The sequence below is a fragment of the Lontra canadensis genome, unplaced genomic scaffold (assembly GCF_010015895.1).
Source record: "Lontra canadensis isolate GAN:19392208 unplaced genomic scaffold, GSC_riverotter_1.0 scaffold53, whole genome shotgun sequence".
Lineage (NCBI taxonomy): Eukaryota > Metazoa > Chordata > Mammalia > Carnivora > Mustelidae > Lontra > Lontra canadensis.
In genome coordinates, this window is record NW_022631047.1 from 9,605,577 (window position 1) to 9,623,494 (window position 17,918).

Sequence of the window (17,918 nt, forward strand, 5' to 3'; positions counted from 1 at the left end):
GGAGCTGTGACACGAATGTGTTATCTATGATGAAATCTGTCAATGTCTGCTAGCTTCTGAGTACTTTTTTCCTATGCTCTCACCAATTGCTGAAAATCCCCTGACCGCACTATCTTCACCACAGGTATTAGAACCAGAATCTACTCTTTTTAAGGATTCCCTCACAATCATAGGAAGAACTCTATGAGGTAGGTACTACTAGTCAGAAACTCAGAAATTAAATTGCTTATCCAGGGACACTTCGAGTGAAGTCTTCTAGATCCAACTGCACTATCTTACCACTTAGTAGTAAACCTGAGGTTTCATCTTACCCTTCTTCACATATTTGGTCTAAAGTAAGTGACTGAAAATCTTTCTTTAAAACGCTGCCCTGTGGCATTGATAATTACCACAAATGTGTGAGTTGCGGGGGTGGGGAGGGGGGTGGGCAGACAACAGTCTCTAAAACGCTCTTACTAACACCACTATTAAAGTATGGGCTTTGAGTTGTTTCCCTGGTGTGGGGGCAGCCTGTCATGCACTTGGTTGAAAAAAGTCCTTACCGTGCTGTGGTTGACTAGGATGACAGCTGGCCCAGTTGTGACAGAGCTCCATGCTCCAGTCCTCTCAGAATCATGGTGCTAGTTAACATCATATAAAACTGGAAAACAAAAAAAGGGGGGGGAACCAAAACAAGGGGCAAGGCCATAAGTACTATGTCATTATATATGTGAGAATGTATTCGAGTATGGAAGGACAGGAACCCTGACAAGTGTGAAGAACTACAGCTTTATTGTGTAAGTCTTTGTATTTATAAGAGTTTATAAATAATGAATTTCTTCCATGTTAAAAAAAATAATCCCGGGGAGCTGATGTTCTTGCGACTGAAAAGAAACGCGGAGGGTTTAAATCTCGCAACACCAGCTACGCCTCCCCAACTTCGTTAAGAAAGTAGCTACCTTGAAGAAAGTCTGGATTCAGCCAGGACCTGCTGTGGTTACTAGATTAATATCCTGCAAAAAGGAGAAAAGGTCCCCAGTCGCTAAAAAGCTATATTTATGGAATACTACCCTAAAGAGACAAGGGCTTTTCTGCTCCTCATAACCTCACATCCTGGTTTTGGAGGGAAAAAAAAGTTTGATAGGGAATGCAAAATGGCGACCCGCAGTGACGTCATGCCTGCTTCGGTCGCGTACCGGGCTCTCAGTAAGGGCGGAAGCGGGCTAAAGCCACCTCAGGTACCGCGGCACCGGCCGCCCTGGCTACCTACGCAAAAAGGAAAGTATCAACGTCGGGCGGATGTGTCCCCGCGAAAAATTTACTGAGGGCGGAAGCTCTCCTTTTAAGGGCGGAAAGGCTCCAACCCAAGGATAATAGCTTCAGCGCCTGTTGCGTTCCAGTCACTTCCGGGGCGGATCGGAAGTTGCTTTGTTTTGCTTCAAGATGGCTGCGGGGATGTATTTGGAACATTATCTGGACAGTAAGAGCAGGCTGGAGGAGGGGGTCAGGGGTCATAGAGTGGCGTGGGGGATCGGGGCTGAGGAAATGTACGGCCCCGAAGTCCCGGTGGTCAGAAAGTCACAATTACGAAGGGGTTCCGTGAGAGAAAATACTGGAGGGTGTGAAGAAAGAGGGGGCGGGGCAGCAGGGTCGAGGCCTGGCTTTTGGGTGTAGAAGAGGGAGGGGCTGCGCGGTGGGGCTGAGGGGATGTCTCAGGGCTAATGGGCAGAGCTGGGAAGGTATTTGCCGAGCCCATCTCCAGGGTCTCCAGCCTCAGGCTATTCACCGCCACCACCCCTCCACCCCCGATCGTTCAGGATCGGTCGTTTTAGTGTATCACCCACTGCCATTTGGAGCAACGACAAAGACCAGCTCGCAGCTCCTCCGCTCAGTTCTTTCTCTGAAGCGGTTTCTCATGGGGATCGGGGGTTGTGAGTGACCACTGCAGATGGTAAACTGGAACGCTTCTCTTCTTGGAGTAAAGATCCATTTCCTATCATATGGAAATCTGGTGTTAGGTTTATGCCATTTGTGTAAACCACCCCTTCACAAAGCCTGTCACCCTTATGCGCTTACATTTGTCTTAGTGTTGGGAGTCATCCATTCATCCATTCATTTATCGAGGCCCTGCTCTGTGTCAGACATAATGGCAGGTACTGCGGAGATACCAAAATGAATAAGACACAGACCCTGCACTCAAGTGCTCATAATCTAGGAGGAAACCGATTCTGCTAATAAATAATCATAAAACCGTGACAAGTGAAATAATAGAAATACGTCAGAAGGACACTTGGTAGCACTGGAGAAAGAGGGGCTAATTCCCTGGGGATGTAGGTAAGGCTATCACAGATTTGAAAATTGAGTGTTTATTTGCGAGGGTGGAGAAATAAAGGAAATTTCTGATTGGGGAAGGTATCAGCAAAGGTATTAAGGTGGGTTTGTGGCAGGTCAAGGAAAAGTGAAGTCAGAGTGCTTGATATATAGGACTCTAAGGTGGGAGATTGGGAAGTGAGGCTGGAGAGATGTTGGGGCTAGATTGTGCAAGGTCTTTTCAGTCAAGCTAAGAGGCTTGTACTTTAGATAGCATAAAGAACCAACAGATTTTATAAAAACAAGTTTTAATAAAGGAAAACAACTGATGTATGATAAGTTCAGGTCTCAGAGAGTGACAGAAGTCTTTAAGAGCTAAAAGGACAACACTGATTGATTGACTGGTTGAGAGAGAAGGAAGAATCTAAGGTGACTCCTTGATTTCCTGCTTGGGAAGCAAGGTGAATATGATACCATCAGCAAGATAGGGAATCAGGAGTAACAGCAATATACCTAATTCAGTTTAAACTTAAGCATAGGCATGGTAATTATGAGAGTGAGTGAGATGGAGATCATTCAGAGAATGTTAAAGAAGGTGGGAAAATGAGAGGATTAAAGTATAATCTCAAGAAAACATTAACATTAAAGGGACAGGCTAAAGAAACATCACTGTTGGAATTATCAGAAAGCATATGAGGAGTTTTGGAATCCTAAGAGGAAGAAAGTTACTGAAGGGAAGAAGATGGTGCCAAGTGCTGCAGCCATATTTGATAAGATAGGACGAATAACAGATCATTTGTTTTGGTAAGTCACTGGTGACTTAAAGTAATCTCAGTAAGCTGGTGGTGGCAGACCTGACATTATAGGTTAAAGCAGTGGAGGTATTTTAGAAGTTTGAAATGGAGTCATGGGAAGAGATTTTTCTTTCATGGAGAGACTTGAGTTCTGTGTGCATGCATTCAAGTATTTATGGAAGACCCTCTGTACGCAAGTCATAGCAAAATAAGCAAGAGAGATGTGTCCAGTCCTTTTGGAGGGCTAGGGAGATAGATACCAAATAACTGGTTGCACAATTCATGATTTAATTGCAGTTGGATAAGTGCCCAAAAGGGTAGAGCCAGAAAAACTTGATGGCATCATCAAGGGCACTTGGAGTCTGGAGAACTCAGAGTTGAACTGAAACTTGAGGAATGAACAGGAGTTTAGTAGGCCAAGAAGTATGGTGAAGGTGGGACAAAGAATAAGCAGTCATTCAGGACAGAAAGCAGCACGTGGAAAGCTGGGCAGCAGGACAAGCCCTGGCAAGTTGGCACTCAGAGAAGGCCAGTCTGATGAGAGCAGACAGAGCACAAACGGGGAATGACCTGAGTCAAGGCTGCAGTAAGGCGAACATGGGCCAGAAAATATAAAGTAGGAATAGGAGTTGTGTGATAGGAAGTTACCAGATGGTTATAAAGCAGGAGAGTGATTTGACAAGATTTGCATTTTTTAAGAGACTCTTCTGACTGTGATACAGAGAGCAGATTGGAAGTGTGTGTGTGATGAGTGGAGGATACCAGGTGGGTATTTGGGTTGAGGGCAAGGAGTTTGGAGGGAATCAAGGAAAAGGAGGGGCTGATTGATTGAGGAAGGTCACTGAAGGGGCAAATGGTGGGAAAGCTGTGAAGAGATGGCAGAGTGAATCGTGGAGAGATACAGACACGGCCTCCACTGAGAAGGGAATGATGAGTACTGTTCTGGATAAATCCAGCCATGCCAAGGAGGGACTCTTTTCCTGAGTCCCCTTTTGGATCTGTGCTTTAAAAGCAGCTATAAACCTATAAAGGGCTGTGATTCTCAGTTTTTCTTCTTCTGCCTAGGTATCGAAAACCTCCCCTTCGAACTGCAGAGAAACTTTCAGCTCATGAGGGACCTGGACCAAAGAACAGAGGGTACGTACAGAGTAAGGAGTTTGTGTGTATAATGAGTGTGTATGATCTTTTCTTTCTCCTGCTTGGTGTTACCATATCATCTGGTCTGATCTGGAAAACTGTGGCTTCTCTCTCTTTGACTCTCTTGCAATTCTTAAAAGGAGAGCAGTGAAGTTCTGCATTTCTAGATCAGCATTTCCATGATAGAGTACTGCAATAAGGCCTCAAGAATTCAAAGGTGCTCTGTTCTTGATATCTGCAAGAAGAATTGAAAAAGAAGTCAACTCGAGAATCGTTGCTATTCTCTGTATTCAGTAAATCTATAGAAAGACTAGGATGTTTCTACTCTGCTGGATTGTTAGTCATGGTGGTAGAGAAGTCCTTAAAAAGAGAGAGAAAAAAAAGAAGGAAAAGTGGCAATTAACAACAGGATCGCTACACTGTATTCTTCAACCTTACAGAAGCAATAGATACCATCTGTGGCCTTCCTTGGATGTTGAGCAAATCTGGCTTTATTGAGGCATTCACTTGGAGCCTGAGGCTACACTGCAGTGGTCAGATTGGTCTCTTCAAGGGCAAAGATGTCATCTGTTGGAGCCATGCCCCGTACCTGCTGAAGGATATATAGGTCTTACCTTCCATTCTTAAGTAGCCATGCTCAAGGATGTGACAAGCTGGTCTTAGAAAACCTAAAGCTGTGATTTCAGTTACTCTGGGTAAGTTTACTCATGAAAAGGTGAACATGATGTAAAATCCTGGAGGTAGGCTTCCCTCTCCCCAACCCCGAGAACCGCCTGCCGAATTCTGAGAACCAGCTTGCTTCCTTTGTATCACAGTTCCTACTCTTAAGTTCGCGCACAGAAAGACCGGTTGGGAGATTATCAAACTACATGCATTTTCAGCTTCCTCCAAAGGCCTCCCACAAAATGGGGCACAAACATAGTTGTACACAGATCCTTCCGGTTGTCTGTCATTGCACCACGTTACAGTCACTCTTTTGTCTCTTTTCATGACATTTTTTATGAGTCCTACCAGAGAGCAGGCAGTAAGCATCTATAGTCTCAGTGTCTGGGGACATCGTCAGCCTTCTGGTATGAAAACATTCGGAGCAATGTCTAAGATGAACACAGAAAAAGTGATGAGAAATACGAGCAGGTTGCAGACGATGAGCACAGTAGGGTAGAAGAACTGTTACATAAATGAACTAGGGCCTAGTTTTAAACGATGAGTCACAGATGTACAGACCTGGAAGGCGGCCGCAGCAGATGACCCAGCCGGCTTCACAGCACTCAGAGCTGGAATGTTTTTGAGACAAGAAATCCGGAAGCCTGTGAGACAAGATTCATGGTTCAAGAAGCACCAAGCCTTTCAAAGCAGCATCTGCAGACACGAACAAAAATATACTTCATATTAGTACGGTGTGCAAAGACTCCCTCCCTCATTTTTCACTAGTAAGTTCAGTTCCAACTATGGTAGCAATGTTTTCTGCACCTGAAGGCACCTTTAAAACAAATTCTGTCACTATGTTGCATTACTTGAGTAAATGGCGCAGTACCTATGAACTTTCAGGGCATTTTAGTTCGAAGGTTATGATGATGGTCAATGGAAAACGCCCAAGAAACAAGAGGAAGAAGTGTGTTTCACGTAGCCACTCAGGGGCCTTTGTGACCAGGCCTCTGTCTCTGTTGTAGACCTGAAGGCTGAAATTGACAAGTTGGCCACTGAGTATATGAATAGCGCCCGCAGCCTGAGCTCCGAGGAAAAATTGGCCCTCCTCAAACAGATCCAGGAAGCCTATGGCAAATGCAAGGAATTTGGTGACGACAAGGTGCAGCTTGCCATGCAGACCTATGAGATGGTATGGCCCTGTTCACGGCTCCCTACCTACCTCCCATCCAATCCTTGGGGTCCTAGACCCCTCCTTCAGCTGTGTCGGGATCTGTTTTGGGTTTGGGAGATACATAGAATGTGCCTTAGCCTTATTTTCTTTGGCCTGAACCAGCCTTGTAGCTCTCTCTTTTCCTTCCTCACCCCTAGGTGGACAAACACATTCGGCGACTGGACACAGACCTGGCCCGTTTTGAGGCTGATTTGAAGGAGAAGCAGATTGAGTCCAGTGACTATGACAGCTCTTCTAGCAAAGGCAAAAAGAGTGAGGAGGGGGGCGGGGCCTGAGGAGGGGCGAGGATTCCGAGGGAGAAGCAGCCACCCTTGAGCTACCAGGGAGGGGCACCAGCTTGGAAGGAGGGGGAAGCAAGAAGACTTAACCCATCTTTCTGTCTCCCTGCCTTCTGGCTTTCCCCCTCTTTCCTAGAAGGCCGGACTCAAAAGGAGAAGAAGGCTGCCCGTGCTCGTTCCAAAGGGAAAAACTCAGATGAAGAAGCTCCCAAAGCTGCCCAGAAGAAGTTGAAACTTGTGCGCACGTGAGTGTATGGGGGGGGCACTTTGCCATGAGGCATATTTTTTTCTCCTGTCCCTCACTCCCACCCCACACTGCCCCTTGCCACTCTCTCCATCTTCTGTGCCAGTAACTTCTCCTCATCATTGTGGTATTTGCTGGATAGAGAAGAGACGCCACAAGTCACTTGCCCCACCAGGATGTCTTTCTACACCTCTGTAGCTTCCCTTTCTGCAGATGACACGTTCTCTTCCTCTCGGCATGCAGAAGTCCTGAGTATGGGATGCCCTCAGTGACCTTTGGCAGTGTCCACCCCTCTGATGTGTTGGATATGCCTGTGGATCCCAACGAACCCACCTATTGCCTTTGTCACCAGGTCTCCTATGGAGAGATGATTGGCTGTGACAACCCTGATGTGAGAACCAACCGTTTTGCCTCCAGATGGGGTTCTGGGGGCCACGAGGGAGCGGGTACAAGAGGGGAAGAAACGGTTGAATAGTGGGACTGCAGAATAAGAGGAAGGTGGAGTTGGTTGGCCTTGGGACCTCCAAGATTTCTCCAAAGGGACGGAATACGGGAACACTTCTGAGGAATCTGTGGAGGAAACTTCTTTTCTTTACTCAGCCCCCTGCCCCAAGCCCCTGACTTCTGCTTCTTCCATCTTCCTCCTTTTCAGTGTTCCATCGAGTGGTTCCACTTTGCCTGTGTGGGGCTGACGACCAAGCCTCGGGGGAAGTGGTGAGTGAGAGAGTTGCGGCAGGCGCCGGGCTGCCCCTGAGCTGCGTGGTGGAGGGCACCCCCTCTCACTCACTTTCTCCCTCCGCCTCTGTCACATTGTTCCTCTCTAGGTTCTGCCCACGCTGCTCCCAGGAACGCAAGAAGAAATAGATAGGGGCGATGGATTCCCACGGTTTCTTCCACATCCCTGGACCCAGGCTAGTGGGGAGAGGAAAGCCTGTGCTGGGGCTCAGGGGCCCAGGGAGAGTGGATGGCACAGTGTAGTCATCCCTTCTCCTCCCCTCTCCCCACTCCTGGTGCTGAGGCTGCATCCAAACCCTGGAAGGGAGGGGTGCCGCCGCTGCTAAACATCTGTGCTCTCATTGTCTGCCCCCCTCAGAGGGAAGTGGTCTTGCCCACTGTCCTTTTGCCTCCGTGCTGAGGTTGGTGCTGTATTTCCAAGGGATGGTCCTCTTCACTCCCCTTGCTTTGTATTTAAGGACTGGGGCAGTAGCATGGGGGCACTCCCTAGCCCTCCTGACTCCCTCCCCCTGTAGGGGGGTCTCTGGTGTGATAAACTCTCTTTGTTCTCTTCCTGCTTTTTCCACGGTGGGGGCTCCCCCAGAGCATCTGGGCTGTGGCCTTAGTTGAAGGGGTACCCCTTCCTCTGTGCCAAGAGAATTCATCCTGGCTTTGTGAATGGGAGAGGGAGCAAGGTGGAGTGCACGTAACTCACGTGTAAAGCAACTTGAGTAGGTGAATAAAAGATATCCATGTTGGCCTGCTGTGTTTATTGTAGAGACTGTGTTTTAGTACATGTGCTATCCATTTTGTTTGCATCATCTGGGTTGGATTAGACGTGGGAGGAAGTAGAACAAGACATGGAACCAGAAGCGGTACCTCTGCACTAGAATCCACAACATCTCACCTTGAGAAAGGCAGAGTTTGAGGGGGGAGTTGCCTCAGACCTGGGCTTTCCCAGACTTTAAAATTATGCATCTTTTCTCCATAAAGCATCTTTCACTTAATTTCCAATAAATGTGTATTTGTGTTTTATGCACGTACTATTATATTAGCTTGATTTCTTATTTTAAACACAACACGGAAAAGCATTTTTCCCTTGTGCCAGTGGCTTGTCTTACTTGCGTCCCGCTGGGAAACCACTTCCTCTGACTGAACCACCAGGTGGAATCCTGAGCACCTCCTCACCTGAATCGGCTTGTTTCCCCTTTTGGCTCATTTCTTACCTGGAGGCTCTCTCTTGTTCCTACCCAGGTGGACCCTGACTTTCCCGTACACTCCGTCCCTGCCTGCCCCAGAACCCTGCCTACATTCCCGTCCAGGTCTCACCAACCGTGGGGCAGATTGGTTCTCCAGACCCCGGTTTTGTCATGTGTAGGAGAGGGATAACGGACCCACTTGCTGGGACTACCTCGGGAATGAAACAGGGTAATACAAGGAACAACACGGGGCCTACTCCGTCGAAGGTCCTGGGTCAGTGATAGCTTTTGCCGTCACTTCCCCCCGCGGGCGGGATATGACTCGCGTGAGGACCCTTACACCCCAGGCCAGCGCGGTGAACCCGGAGCGCGCGGCTGTTCCCGCGGCCCCGCCCCCGGCCCTTTGTGACGTCAGCGCCGCACCTTCTACTCCCCCGTCGGCGATCCCGCGCCCGCCGGCTCTCTCTGGCTTGGCCCGTTAGAGGCCGCTTTGGTCCGGGAAACGCGGGCGGATCGACTGGGGCCATGAGGAAGCTAGCCGCTGGCTTCCTTCTCTCACTCCTCGAGGGTGAGAGCTTCCCGTCTGCCCGAGCAGTGTCTTCCTCCCTGGGTTCAGTCCTCCACCTCCCAAGAGCCCATGCTTTAAGGTTTCGAAACGCCTTCTCAGGGTGGTCGCCTTGGCTTTGCTCCCTGGCTTCTGGGGTCAGACCTTAGCCTCTGCCCCAGGAATCTCGTCACCCTGATCCGCTGGGATCTCCGGCCAGACGCCCCCCCCCCCCCCGCCCCCGCAACACTTGCTGATTTCCACGGGGTCCGCTTGCCAGTCGGTCTGTCCAGGAGCCCCAAGCAGGTATTGGAGTTCGGTCTGTTTCCCTGCCCCGCAGTGCTGCTCCTGCTTCTGCCACCTGCCCCAGCCCAGGATTCAATTTCGGCCTCCACTCCAGGCAGCCCTCTCTCTCCCACCGAATATGAACGCTTCTTCGCACTGCTGACCCCGACCTGGAAAGCAGAGACCACCTGCCGTCTCCGTGCGACGCACGGCTGCCGGAATCCCACCCTCGTCCAGCTGGACCAATATGAAAATCACGGCTTGGTGCCGGACGGTGAGGGCCAGACTAGTGGGGCAGCCCTGTGCTCGCTGGGGCTGTGCTCGCTTGAGTCAGGAAGGGTATGGCCTGCTCCTTACCCTGAGGCCATATTCTCCACTCTGTAGACCCAAGGAGCCCACCGCCCCTCCCCCTCAGGAAGGGAGTTCCCCTCCACTTCTGTGTGTTCACCTTCTCCACCCCTGCCCATTCTCAGGCGCTGTCTGCTCTGACCTCCCTTATGCCTCCTGGTTTGAGTCCTTCTGCCAATTTACTCAATATCGTTGCTCCAACCACGTCTACTACTCTAAGGTGAGGCCCGGGACAAACGTTGTCTTTGGCGTCAAGGACCACAGGGAGGTGGAAAGGGTGAGGCGTTGAGGAAGGGCTCCAGCAGGGCCATCCTGAGATCCTTCCTCCCTGCCACTTTGCCAATCCTTTACTCAGATTCCATAGGAGTACAGCCTCACCTTGGGCATTCAGACGGTCAGAACAATCTCGTTCCTGCAAGAGAAGTAGGGAAGAGGGAAGGGAAGAGGCAAAGGGACAAGCCCCCCCTTGCTTCTAACACTTGAGTGATCTCATTCAAAGTCAAACACAAGAGTGAAGGCAGAGGTGTGGCCCAGACATGGAGTCTTATCTCACAGGGGAACCCTTTCTCAGGTCTAGAGGGTTCTACCAGGTAACATATTCCTTCCCTGCCCAGCAACTGTGACAGAGGAGACATGCCAGAAAAGGACTGAGCCCGAAGCTGGAATAGAAGTCTGTCCTATGGGAAAGGTCATGCCCACTGTCTCTCTCTCCTTACAGAGGGTCCGCTGCTCCCAGCCAGTCTCGATCCTCTCTCCCAACACTATCAAGGAGATTGACGCTTCCTCTGATGTCCCTCCCACCACAGTGACCTCCCCACTTTCATCTCACATCACAGGTGAGACCCTCCCAGTACCGGTGAGGCTGCCTGCAAGCCTTTCCAGAAATCCCAGAGCCCAGGACTTTAGGCATTGGGGGGCAGGAGGGAATGGGGAAGAATGTCGAGCAGGGCTGGGGGGTGGGAGGCTCTGGCAGCACACAGCCAGTTACAAAAGGCGGGAGATTGCTTTTTTATGAGTATGAGGTGGGGCTTTCCCCAGCCCAGAGTATCTTCTGACAGTGCTTACAATTCTAAGAAAAATTTGCTTTTCTCAGCTCCCCAAAATATTCCTGCATCTGGACGTCCTCTGGGACTTTCAAAAGCCGCCATCTTCACCCTAGAAAGGGTTCCTTGCTAGCTATTCAGCATCTTTGGAGTTTCCTAAGTGAGAGGGACAAAAGGTGGGATTTGAGGTGGGAGTTAGGGAAGAGGAACCCTTGTCAGGGAGATGGAAAGGAGAACCACAATTGCCATAAGCACCATGGCAATTTTTCTTTTATTTTGATATTCGTATTCTTCCCCATGTCTTTTAGACTCGACTCTGTGAATAGTGTCATTTAGGCTGCTTTCTTGTGCTTTTGTGTTTCTGTGTGTGTCCCTCTGTAACAAAGACCCTCGGGGGCCAGAAGCGTGACTGTTCCTTTCCATTTTTCTTTCTCGGTCCTTCCCAAACCCTTCTGCAGCCACAGAACGACAGGCCTTCCAGCCCTGGCCGGAGAGGCTTAACAACAACGTGGAGGAGCTGCTACAGTCCTCCCTGTCCCTGGGGGGCCAGGAGCAAGGGCAGGAGCGCAAGCAGGAGCAAGGGCAGGAGCGCAAGCAGGAGCAAGGGCAAGAACACAAGCAGGAGGAAGGACAGGAGCAAGAAGAGCAAGAGGAGGAAATGGAGGAGGAGGGAAAGCAAGAGGAAGGCCAGGGGGCAGAGGAGGGACTGGAGTCAGTGGTTGGGCTGCAGACAGACCCAGAGCTCAAGTTCCAGTCTGAATTTGTGTCTTCCAACCCTTTCTCCTTCACTCCCCGGGTGCGGGAAGTGGAGTCCACTCCCATGATGATGGAGAACATCCAGGAGCTCATTCGATCAGCCCAGGAAATGGATGAAATGAATGATCTGTATGATGAAGAACCCGTCTGGAAAAAACCAACCCGTGACAGGTACAGGCAGTTCTGACCACCCCTCCCCCGGCCCCACCTGCCAACCCCAGCTACCAGCCCTATCCCCACTGCTGCCTTTTTTTGGGGGAGGAGAAACTGCCTTTCCCAGCTTCCAAGACCCACTCAGACGTGCTTGGGCTTCAGGCGTGCCTAGCAACTGTCTGCCTCACCTGCTCTGTCACCATCATTTAGCACCGCCCTAGACACCCATTCTCCACGTGATGGAGTGCTACGGACCCTGGACCTGGGCCTGGGTTCTGGTCTTGTCTCTGCCTCTGATTAGCACTGCAGCTTTGGGGAAGATTACTTCCCCTTCCTGGACCTTAGTTCCTCCTTTGTAAAAGGAGGCAGTTGGTCTGAAGGCCTCTAGGGCCTCATGGCCATGCTGAATGTGTGTGACTGAGACCAGACACCAAGGGGAGGGGCAAAGAATGGATGTGGCTTTCAACCTCAGCCCTCCGGCCCATCCCCACCAGCCTGCACCGTCTTCTTGCAGCCTCCTGCAGATGCCCCACGTGGAGGCCTTGCTGGTGCTGTGCTACTCGATTGTGGAGAACACCTGTACCATAACCCCCACAGCTAGGGCCTGGCAGTACATAGAGGAGGAGATCCTTGGTTTCGGGAAGCCGGTATGTCTGCAATGCTGCTTAATGGGTACATGCTCATTGGCCATCCTCTGGGCCCGGCACTATGCTGGGCCTTGAGAGTGTGGGGGAGAGGCAGGGATGCAGAAAGCATAAAGCATCATTGGAGAGAGTCTCTGCATGAGAATTCCTTCTTTGGGAGGACATCTCCAGCTCACCTTCAAAGATGAAGGCCCAAGACCTAGTCTGGAATCCATACCTGTCCAGAGTTCATTCTTCATCTCTCTGATCTGTTAGGCTTGAATTCCCTCCTGAGCTAGGTCACCCATCTTCAATACTTGGCTTCGCCTTGGATGCAGCTCTCCTTTCCAGAGGGGTCATAGATCCCATTCCAAGGATCGGTAGAGGGATCCCAGGCTCGGTGTGCCCTCAGCACCCAGCGGGTCCTATTCCCAGGAAGGTATTCTGTAGGTTTTCAAATAAGACAAGTTAGCAAACTTGTCTTTGCTAACTTCAATCGTTTGTTCAGTATTGCATAGTGTCAAGCCCAGAGGATGGCCAATGAGCAAGTTAGATAATTGATTTTTTAGTACAGCATACCAACTCTGTACTAGGTACTTGAGATGTCTGTGATGAGTAAAATAGATCCAGTCATCTTTAGTGAGAGAGGCAGATGAGGAAACGGGAAGAATAGTGTGATGGATAAAGGCAGCCATGGATTAGTGCACAGTCCGGAAGCAGCAGATGGGGTTCCCCACGGTCCATGTTTGGGAGGAGTAGAGAATTCTTAGAGAACTGATGTTTAAAACAGAGACCTGAAAATGAAAGATGTTTGACAGGCAAGAGAAGGGGCTTCGGTAGAGGTTCCTGCCAGAGGGAGTAGTAGGGCACCAAGAACGGGCATACTGCTCCCACCCTTAAGGGGTCCAAGAATCATGAGGGATTCCGTAGCATTATAAAAGAAGTATGCAGTAGTGTTGGAAAGAGACTTTTTTAAAATTATGTTTTACTTTTTTATTTTTTATTTTTTTATTTTTTTATTTTTAAAGATTTTATTTATTTATTTGACAGAGAGACACACAGTGAGAGAGAGTGAACACCAGCAGGAAGAGTGGGAGAGGGAGAAGCAGGCTCCCTGCTCAGCAGAGAGCCTCATGTGGGGCTTGATCCCGGAACCCTGGGATCATGACCTGAGCTGAAGGCAGACACTGAACGACTGAGCTACCCAGGTGGCCCTGAGACTTTTTTTTTTTTTTTTTGAGTGTAGGAAGTTCAAGAGTCACAGAGGGTTCCCTAGATATCAGGGTTTCGTTACAGGACCAGTCAGGAACCCATTTTTACCTGGAGCAGAGTGGCAGGAGATAAGAGTCCGAGAGATAGGAAGGGTCCTAAGGGGAAAAATCTCAAACAGCAGTCTGGGGCATTTGTATCAAACTTGGTATGAAAAGCTAACTTGGTAATGATTTTGAATCAGGGACATGATGATGCTCCCTTATGTGCTGGTATGAGTAAGCAAGGTGACATGAGAGATTCTGTGCGCTGTGACGTGGGTGCTGTGACGTGGGTACCCATGCGTGACGGGGGAGCGGACAGCACTGATGGGAGGTGATGGTTAGCAAGCCCTGCCCAAGAATGGGGAGGAAGCCCAGTAAGGGCGCAGACCCCGCTAGGAGATGGGTAACTTCGCTCCGAAGAATGTCTTCCAAGAACTGGGAGGTTTAGGACCTAGGTTCTTGGGTAGAGGGTAGGTCTGGGAGTCGGCTGGGACAGAGTTCTGCCACCTATTAGACGTGTGGTTCTGAGCAGGTTACCTGGTGTCAGCCGAGCCCGTTTCTTCCTCAGGCAGTGGGAGATGTTTCTTGTACCTAGGCTAGTACAGGGCTCTGATGAAGGCTAACAGAGGCGAGAGCATTTATGGTCGTGGTGCCTAGCACTGTGTGGACTCTAGATATTAGCATTATCATTAGCAGAGAGAAGGAGAGAAAGAGAAGGTCATGAGTCCTTTTCAGAACCTAAGTTAGGCGTAATTGTAAATCTTTTTTAAAAAATTGGGGGCACCTGGGTGGCTCACTTGGTTAAGTGTCTGTCTTTGGCTCAGGTCATGATCTCAGGGTCCTGGGATCGAGCCCCCTGTCAGGCTCCCTGTTCAGCGAGGAGTCTGCGTCTCCCTCTGCCTCTGCCCCTCCCCACTTCCGCACTCATCCACTCTCTCTCTCAAATAAATAAATTGTTTTTAGATTTTATTTATTTATTTGACAGAGAGAGACACAGTGAGAGAGGGAACACAGGCAGCGGGAATGGGAGAGAGAGAAGCAGGCTTCCTGCTGAGCAGGGAGCCTAACATGGGACTCGATCCCAGGACCCTGAGATCATGACCTGAGCCGAAGGCAGGCACATAACAACTGAGCCACCCAGGTGCCCCTCAAATAAATAAAATCTTAAAAAAATATAAGGATTAATTATAGGTCACCTGGTGGTAGACATCTGTCAGGTACTTGGCAATGAGGATTTGGAGCTCGGGCAAGAAGTAGGAACAGATGATAAAGATTTGGGTGTTGCCTGCAGAAAGGTGAAGGTTCTTTGGGAGTAAACACATCATCCAGGAAGAGGGTGAAGAGTTAGAGCGCTGAGGAGAGGTCCTAGAGGAGCCTTTGGGGAGGGAGCAGGGAGGAAAGCCAGGGAAGCCTTCTGAAGAGCCTTCATGCGAAGCCATTCTGCGGGGACAGCTCCGCAGGGCTGAAAGTGTCTCAGCCTCAGTCTGTCAACCACACTCCTGCCCCAGGTCTGTGACAGCCTTGGGCGGCGACACACAGCCACCTGTGCCCTCTGTGACTTCTGCTCCCTGAAGCTGGAACAGTGCCACTCGGAGGCGGTCCTGCAGCGACAGCTGTGTGACAGCTCGCACAAAACACCCTTCATCAGCCCTTTGCTCATAGCCCAGAGCATGTCCATCGGTACCCAGGTACCTAGCCGGACAGCCCACAGAGGGGGAGGCCTCGGGCTGCAGGCAGGACTGGGCAGCAGGAAGGGAGGTCTGCAGGGGAGCTGGGGGCATGCACCTCTCCCCTGTCCCCTGTGCCACAGGTAGGGACCCCAACATCAGGCCGCTTCTATGGGCTGGATATGTATGGCGGGCTCCGCATGGACTTCTGGTGCGCCCGGCTGGCCACCAAGGGCTGTGAAGATATCCGAGTGTCCGGCTGGCTCCAGACTGAGTTCCTTAGCTTCCAGGATGGGGATTTCCCCACCAAGGTCAGCGCCTTTCCCCGAAGCTCAACCCTACCCAACTGTCCCCATTCCTCCCAGTGGTTTGCTCCAAGTAGCCCTAAGATGGGCAAGGGGGGGCTAGGCCTCTGGCTTCTGGGAAACCAGTCCTCACTGAGCCTCCTGCCTCTTTCCAGTAGACACCCTTCCATCCCCCTTTCCTCATCTCAAAAAGAAAAGAAAAAAAAAAGCAGGTTTGTGTTTGTGAAAGGAGTAGGAATCAGAGGGGTGGGAGGGCACGGGACGGGGAGGCAGGAGACAGAACTTCTGATCCCAGCTTTGCAGGGTCCCCGCTGAGGGCCTTTGGTCAAGCCACTTTCCACACTGGCCCAAAGTGAGACTCACCTCTACAACCAATGACGAGGGGATGCCTGAGATGTCAAGGACCTGTGACCCCGTGCTGCCCTGCTCCAGTATGACAGGCTCCTTGACCTAGGTTCCAGCACTTTCCCTGCTCAGTAGAATCAACTTTGCTCCCCTTCTCCCCACAGTGTCCTCCCCTTTAGCTCCGGGGGACTGCTGACTGACAGCCAGGTCCTCCTCTCCTGTGGTTTAGCAGGAAAAATCAAGGCCAGGAAAAGCTGGGCAGCTTAAGAAAGGGTTGGTAGCTGAGATGAGGAGCCCCTGCACAGCCCTTATCCCTGTGGCTGAGGAGAGGTCCTGGAGGAGCCTCTGGATCTAGAAAGGGTCTCAGAGATCATCCCTCCTCCCCTGGATTTACAGATGGGAAGGTGAGGTCCACAGAGGGAAGTGATTCACCCAAGTTCACACATGAGAGGTTCTTCTGCCCTCTCCCTCACTTGGCCATCACTAGAAGGATCCCTGAGATTGGACCCCTGATGGGGCCCTGTTCCCCATGCCCTGGTCCTCAGCTGCTTCCCCAGCAAGCTGACGAGCAGGGCAGCCACTTAATTCTCCAGCTCCTGGCTTCTTTTCAGCACCAAAGTGTGACTTGAGGGTGGGGCAGGAAATGCAAGGGGGACAGAGACCTAGTCCTCAGAGAGGGGCACCCCAGGTGTGGAAGGTCTGGTTCTCAAAGGCTCTACCCCTGGCCCTGGTTCAGCCCTTATGGGCTCTGTCTAGGACTGGTGTGTTAGCAGGCTTCTGATGTCTCCCCACCTCTCCATTCCTGGCTCCTGGCTTAGATTTGTGACACAGACTATGTACAATATCCAAACTACTGTGCCTTCAAAAGCCAACAGTGCCTGATGAGAAGCCGTGACCGGAAGGTGAGTCCCTCACCCTGCCCCCTCCTCCCCTCAGCCCCTCCACTGGCCACCACAGGGGTGTCTATTCTGAGCATGCAAGCGCATGAAAACACATACACACACACACACACCCCACTCTGCTCTGAGCAGCAGGAGAATAGTTCCTAGCTTGCATCCCTGGGCTGAGGCCTCCACCAGAGCCCTGTCTCCCACTCCCTCCTGTCTTGGAGTAAGTGAAGCCCTCCCAGGCAGAGGTGGCAGTATGGTGGGTGGGGGGAGTCCGGGAGGGATGCTGCAAATAAAAGGAGAGGGCACCTCAGGGAGAATCCCTAGCTGGGTTGGGCATTGTATATTGAGGTCTCTGGCTTGCCTCTGGCTCTTACTCACCAAGAGTCTGGAATAAGTTACTTCTTCTTCCATCCTTAGCCTCCAAGCTTCTTAAAGGAGAGGCTGGGCTACTCGGTGTCTCTTGCAGCCTTAAAAACCCACATCTGTTTCCTCTCTGCTTCCACTGCCCTGTGCCCATCCCCACTTGCCTCTGGTTCTTGTGGGACCAATGCCACTTCCCCACCTCGGCACCTCTCCCTCCTGGGCTCTGTGACACAGACTGTGTGTCCCTGATCCCCGGGTAGGTGTCCCGTATGAGATGTCTGCAGAACGAGACTTACAGTGTGTTGAGCCAGGCCAAAAGTGAGGACCTTGTGCTGCGATGGAGCCAGGAATTTAGCACCTTGACTCTAGGCCAAGCCGGATGAGCTGGGGTCCGTCCTATCTCCACCCCAGCCCGACCTTTCCACATTCCGTTGCTTTTAGACCCCATCTGTCAGTTTGCTTCCTGGCTGCCCCTTATGGGTCTCTTACCTGGTCTCTTACTCACATTTTCCTTGGGTTGGGGCAGCAGTCCCAGAGAGGCCCATGATGGGAACTCCACCCGCCTTAAAGGATGTCTCTACATAAAGTGTTTATTTTCAACCTGTGTGGCCTACTTTGGTTCTGATCCCATCCTCAGCACTGTGGTCCTGCCCCATGGGAACCAACACCAACCCCTGAGATTTATGGTTCCTTCTGAAGATGAAAGGGCCTCAGGGATGGTGCTCAGGGAAGGAGCCAGGAGAAGACCTAAGGAATCAGGAAGTTAGACTGAAGAAGGCCATGGCCCGGGTCTTAGGGATTGTGTGGGC

At 50.9% G+C, this 17,918-nt stretch overlaps 2 protein-coding genes and 1 long non-coding RNA gene across 9 annotated transcripts; 2 read left to right on the forward strand and 1 right to left on the reverse strand.

Annotated features, from left to right (window-relative positions):
* Window positions 1–1,353: 1,353 nt before the first annotated feature.
* ING4 (inhibitor of growth family member 4) lies at window positions 1,354–9,506 on the forward strand. Of its 7 annotated transcripts, XR_004384711.1 has the most exons (9): window positions 1,354–1,459; window positions 4,149–4,220; window positions 5,891–6,057; window positions 6,237–6,351; window positions 6,514–6,622; window positions 6,865–7,012; window positions 7,274–7,335; window positions 7,446–8,070; window positions 9,419–9,506. XR_004384711.1 is itself a non-coding variant. In XM_032874782.1 (8 exons), exons 1-8 carry the CDS (start codon window positions 1,423–1,425, stop codon window positions 7,483–7,485), a joined length of 750 nt encoding a protein of 249 aa, XP_032730673.1. In that variant the 5' UTR covers window positions 1,354–1,422; the 3' UTR covers window positions 7,486–8,101. The 7 variants fall into 7 exon arrangements, 6 of the variants coding, with proteins under 6 accessions (XP_032730673.1, XP_032730674.1, XP_032730675.1 ...); XM_032874782.1 differs by lacking the exon at window positions 9,419–9,506 and having other exon boundaries at window positions 7,446–8,101; XM_032874783.1 differs by lacking the exon at window positions 9,419–9,506 and having other exon boundaries at window positions 6,517–6,622; window positions 7,446–8,101.
* Window positions 1,813–8,892, reverse strand: LOC116877798. Its single transcript, XR_004384712.1, has 4 exons — window positions 8,730–8,892; window positions 5,445–5,579; window positions 4,229–4,455; window positions 1,813–1,972 (listed from the first exon to the last, which is right to left on the reverse strand). It is a non-coding gene; the product is annotated as an uncharacterized LOC116877798 (long non-coding RNA).
* ACRBP (acrosin binding protein) lies at window positions 8,931–17,595 on the forward strand. The gene is made up of 10 exons (XM_032874775.1): window positions 8,931–9,102; window positions 9,419–9,637; window positions 9,837–9,931; window positions 10,430–10,547; window positions 11,213–11,681; window positions 12,178–12,310; window positions 15,048–15,227; window positions 15,350–15,517; window positions 16,675–16,758; window positions 17,370–17,595. The coding sequence occupies exons 1-10, from the start codon at window positions 9,060–9,062 to the stop codon at window positions 17,490–17,492; spliced, it is 1,632 nt and encodes a 543-aa protein (XP_032730666.1). The 5' UTR covers window positions 8,931–9,059; the 3' UTR covers window positions 17,493–17,595.
* Window positions 17,596–17,918: the final 323 nt, after the last annotated feature.